The sequence below is a fragment of the Gavialis gangeticus genome, unplaced genomic scaffold, assembly GCF_001723915.1.
Source record: "Gavialis gangeticus isolate Ggan-Ray unplaced genomic scaffold, GavGan_comp1, whole genome shotgun sequence".
Lineage (NCBI taxonomy): Eukaryota > Metazoa > Chordata > Crocodylia > Gavialidae > Gavialis > Gavialis gangeticus.
Window position 1 is genome coordinate 3,730,805 of NW_017728973.1, and position 5,304 is coordinate 3,736,108.

Here is a 5,304-nt window from a genome sequence, read left to right on the forward strand (position 1 = left end):
AAGCCACATGGAGTTTGTGGGGGGAGTGAGTGGGTGCATTGTTTGTGGGGTATGTGATTGTGTGTGGAGAAGGGTGTGGTTTGTGGGGGAGGTTTTGAGTGTATGGTGGGGTGTGCATGGGAGTCCCCTGCACATACCCCTGTGAGCCAATCAACACTCACCCCCCTCCACAACAGCCCAGAGCCTGCCAACAGCATACAGCCCCATCCCACCCCATGCCTGCTCTGTACTACCTGGCTGTGGCACATCCTGCCAATGCTTCGGCATGCAGCAGAGCTAGGGCAACTCCTTCCAGCTGCTGCTGCTGCCACTGGCCCCAGACCTGTGGTACCAGTGGGGACACATGCACATAGCCCTGACCTGGTGTGCTTCACACCTGCTCTGGACTCACCTGTCCAGGCTCAGCAATGGCAGTGGGCAGAAACTATTGCTCAGCACAAAGGAAAAGTGGCCCCTCACTGCTGTCAGGCAGTTCTTGGTGCAGCTGCCCAAAGCCCACACTGCCAAGGTGCCCTGTGGCTCCACTGCTGTCACCACCACCTCTAGGCTATCCAGTGCAGCAGCAGTGACAGTGCACAGCAGCCACAGGACAACCCGGGCAGTGGTGACACAGGGCAGCCTGGCATGGTGCAGGATCCAGGCAGCTGTACCAAGAACTGCCTCGCAGCAGCGAGGGAAAGAGGCAGCTTTTCCCTCGCGCTCAACAACAGTTTCTGCCAGGCAACTACCACTGCTGAGCCTGGCCGCATGAGTCCAGAGCAGGCACAGGGCATGCTGCGTCAGGGCTGTATGCATGGGTCCTCACTGGTACCACAGGGCTGGGGCCAGCGGTGGCGGCAGCTGAAAGGAGCCGCCACTGCCTAGGCTGCCTAGAAAGGCAGTCCAGCTGCAGAGCTGCCCCAGCCCTGCTGCTCCCCAGGGGGCAGCAGGACATGCCACAGCTGGTGGCGCCTGGGCCAGGTGGGACCATGGGACCAGCCATGAGCCAGACAAAGCCCCTCCATGGGCCAAATCTGGCCCACAGGCCGATTTTTGCCCACCCCTGCTATAGAGCAAGGGCAGGCAAAATATGGCCTTGCGTAATCAAGCCAGGCCAGGTGGGACTCCCAGCCCTGCAGCTGGGAGCCGTGCACCATCAAGCCAGGCTGGGTAAGTCCAGCTCCATCTCACCATGTGCAGCTCCCAGCACTGCAGCCAGTAGCCACATGCATTTAGGCAGGGCAGGCTCTGTGCCTCCACATGTGGCTCCCAGCTGGAGTGCCAGGAGTCCCACGTGGAGGTATGGACCAGGTCTAGCCTGATGGTTTATGGCTCCCCACAGCCAAGAGGCTCTGCTTGCCACAGACTATGAGCAGCCCCAAGGGCCTACTGCTGATGCCAGCAGTGAGGGTGATGTGTGCATGTGGGGGGATGAGTGGATGTGGGTGTGGATAAAGTGGAGTGTGTGTGTGTGGACCCCCCCCAAAAAGGAATTTATCATAAAAGTATTCATTTTTACCAGTTAAGAATAAGAAGCCGCTACAAGTTTGATATGCATAACACAATAAAACACACCATCATAATATAAACAATTGTTTGTTTGTTCTCAGTAAAAACATTTTGGTGAAATCCATTATTTACCTTTTTACATAGCACAAAAAAACTATCCAACAGCTCTCAAAATGTACTAGTAGTTCTAATTATTTAAAAATAGACATTGTCACCTGCCATGCTGTTTCCAGAAAGAGACAACAAACTTAGTTTTGAAACCAGGATTTTGATCTCCTAGAATTCTAGCAGTACTGTAACTAATGAGTATTGATTATTTTTAACAGTGGTTTTGGATCTGGAGGTTATGGATACCAAGAATCAAGAGTTCAAATCAAAGGTAATTATATACATTCGTTTGTTTTTTTCTGGTGTAAGCTGGTATTACATGGATGTAATAATGCACATTTTAAAATCAATCAGTTTCCCCATGCTGTAAAGAAATCTTGAGCTCATGGTAACAAAAGATTTTTTTATAAACATAATTACTGGTTAAGGACCAAAAATTCCTATTAACTTCAAGGGACACTGAATCAGGACCTTGATACTGTGTTAGCATTCAATCACAACAAAATTCTGAAAGATCCTGGTGAGATACAAGCACCTTCAAATCCCATTTAGGTCCAAAGGAGACATTCAGAAATCCAAAGGACTGAGTTAAGATATTGGAAAAGAATTCATAATTCAGAATAAATAAAATGGCAGATTTTAATCAATACTGCTATTGAGGTTGGTGTTTTGACACCTTTTTCATGTTGGTAAATATCTTTGCTAACACCCATAGTGCAGCCAAAAATACAGCTGAAGTTCTTAAATATATAAAGCATTTCCCAGGAAAGTTTACAGTGTCATAAGGCTTAACACATCCTATATTTATTTTATAGGATCAGAATTTTTACTGTATGTGACTTTTTCTTCAAATATCTTAATGGAGACTACTGTCAATATTTTATTTTTAGAACCATCTAAAACTCAAGTGATTAAGACAATTGTTGAAGAGTTGGTAGATGGCAAAATAGTCTCATCTGAAGTCAAATCAGTTGAAGAAAAGCCAGTTAAATAAACAACAAACTGAAACAGAGGACCTTTTATAGATGCCAAAAGACAGAGCCAAGAACAAGGAAGACTTCTGGACAAATGCAGAATTTTAAGTGGTTTAATAGTTTCATGCCTTAAAACTGAGAGGTGTAGTTAAAGTTTATCTGCTTTTTGTTCTTGCTTTGCTGAGGTCTACACTTTATAAATACTAAAAGTACATTCTATTTGATGTTCATTTTTCAATAGATTTGTTAAAAACAGTTATTTGATTTTCAAAATGTAAAGATAATCAGGACTAATGCAAATAATTATCTTTAAATTTTCTGATTATCTTTAATTTTTTTAAATCTTTTCCTGATTGTCAAACATTTGTGAAATCTAAGCAAATTTTGATTTTTTTTAACTCTGAAACTTATACTAATGATATTCAAAAGCTCTAAGCAACTGATTGATGATTGAGCAGAAAGCAAGGTAGAAATGCACCTTATAGACTAATTCAAGTGTGTCAAACATATAGCCTATGTGTTGGGTCTAGCATGCAGAACCATTTCATCTGGCTTGCCAGTAGTCCTGTTAACTACTAGAAGTTGCGGGGCATTGCTTGCTGCAGAAAGGGATCTCAGGACCCCAATGGACATGGCCATCAGTGGCAGCTCCCAAGCTCTGGGCTATCACCCAAATGCAGGCTGCCACTGCCATAAGCCTCTGGGTCTCCGCACCCATGCTGCTGCCCGGATGCAGCCCCACACCACCACCTGCCCCCAGACCCACACTGCTGCCTGGCCCAAAGCCCCAGCCCCACACTGCTACCTGAACAGCGCCCCACTGCAGTCGCTGCCCAGGGATCCAGCCCAGGAGGAGCCCCTGTAGTTCAGATCCAGCCTGTGGCCTGGGATGAGTTTGATACTCATGAACTAACTGAATGAGAGATGCACAAGCTTTCATGAACAAGGATTTGCTTCATCATATGCTTAAGTGAGCTCTCCCTTATCACAGCTTATGTGTCACTCATTCAGTTAGTCTATAAGGTGCATCTCTATCCTGCCTTCTGCCTGACTTTAGACTAACACAGCTAACCACCTGTATCTGATTTCCTGTTATTATTATACAAAATATAACATATTAATATGGGAAAATTAAACTCTCATGATTTTTTACAAAGATAAACAACAGCAGTCAATTTTTCAGAGACTAGGCTGTATTTTATATCTTTGGGACTTATACATCTATGCACTTTTAAAATCCCACTAGATGCCTGTTTGCATCTTTAAGTGCCTAAATTCTTTGGAAAATCTAGTCCCTGGAGGCATCAATCCTACTGACTTTCAACAGACTTAGGTTTTTTATTCTTTTTTTTGAAAATTCAACTTAGATACTAAAACCATTTAAATGTTTTTGAAAATTTTACTCAATCTAACAATTTGATGTTGTGAATCTTGCAAATTCATTTCCTTGACAAGACTGAATAGAGGTTTCCACTGAATCTGATCAATATAAGCAAATTCTGTTATGCTGGTGTTCATTTTCAAGGCATACAATAGGAGATAAAACTTAGAATGCAGGACCCTTTAAGGGTGATTCATATGCTGGCATCACAACAGCCACTGAAGCTTGAAACAATCTGACCCAACAATCTCAACCTGGTCTTTGCTGACACCTGCCAACTTTGTTCTACCTTCACCATCTGGACAAAATTCACGTAGCTCTGATGAAGGGAAGAAACTCTTGAGCTCTCTGTACATAACAAATTTCAGTCAGTAACCCAAAATACAGTTTCTCTACAGATTTTACCACCTGTGAGCATAAAAATAAGCATATCAACTGAATTAAAGAAAAGCAAAAAAAAACAAAATAGGAAAATCAAATTGAAAATAAAAATGAGTTTTGTGTAAATGCTGAGTAAAAATGCAATAAAACAGATAATGGTCTAAATAATAAAGTATTATCAATCCCATAGAAAATACAGGCAGAAGGGAGGACAGGCTGGCACTTTAGAAACTAATTAAAAAGGATGTGAGCTTTTGTAGGTATCATTGCTATCATAACATCTGATGAAGGGTGCCATGAGACCCTTTCATTGTTAACCATGAAAACACCTAATGATTCACAAGATAAGCCAATGTCAAAAACATCTGACCTGTTACCATCTCTCTGCATTCTTTGCAACAGAAAAAATGCTCTATTATTTTTCCATAGTCTAAAAACATGTGAAAACTAAGAACTGGAATTTTCCAAGATGTACGTTGAATCTAAGAAAGTTGAGAATCACTGGCCTATGCCTTTCTGAACAAGTTAGTCTCTAAAGCAGGGGCAGGCAAAATACAGCCCGCAGGCCAAATCCAGCCTGCCAGGCCATTCTATCCGGTGGCGCACAGGGCCCCTAAAAAATTTAGAAAATTAATATTTATCTGCCCTGGCAGCCTGCCAAAGCTGACAAGAGCCAGAGGCAGTAGGATCCACCGACCCACCCCCAGCCATTTCACTCCCTTCCTGCCCCCCCGCCCTGCTCCTGCTCCAGCACCACATGGCTGCCGGCTGCATCATGGGACTGGGGAGCTACCCACAAACCTATACCCACCCCCCACAATATACAAGAGTAAGACTTCATTTTAAGCTATTGTGCAATCATCTCTATGTACACTACACAAACACATGTAAACCAGGACAAAAATATTTTTTAAACCAAATTAATGAATGTTGAAGATGTTCACTTTTTAGAATATAATTTGATATTTTTCT

The 5,304-nt window shown here is 43.3% G+C and overlaps 1 protein-coding gene across 1 annotated transcript in view; it reads left to right on the plus strand.

Moving 5' to 3' along the window:
• The window catches only part of LOC109289273 (keratin, type I cytoskeletal 24-like), an 8,366-nt gene extending 5,073 nt beyond the window's left edge, over window positions 1-3,293 (plus strand). The window contains exons 7-8 of the mRNA XM_019505269.1: window positions 1,815-1,867; window positions 2,487-3,293. Of these exons, the coding sequence (XP_019360814.1) occupies window positions 1,815-1,867; window positions 2,487-2,590 (157 nt within the window). The 3' untranslated portion in view covers window positions 2,591-3,293. The remainder of the gene's footprint in view (window positions 1-1,814; window positions 1,868-2,486) is intronic.
• The last annotated feature ends 2,011 nt before the right edge of the window (window positions 3,294-5,304 follow it).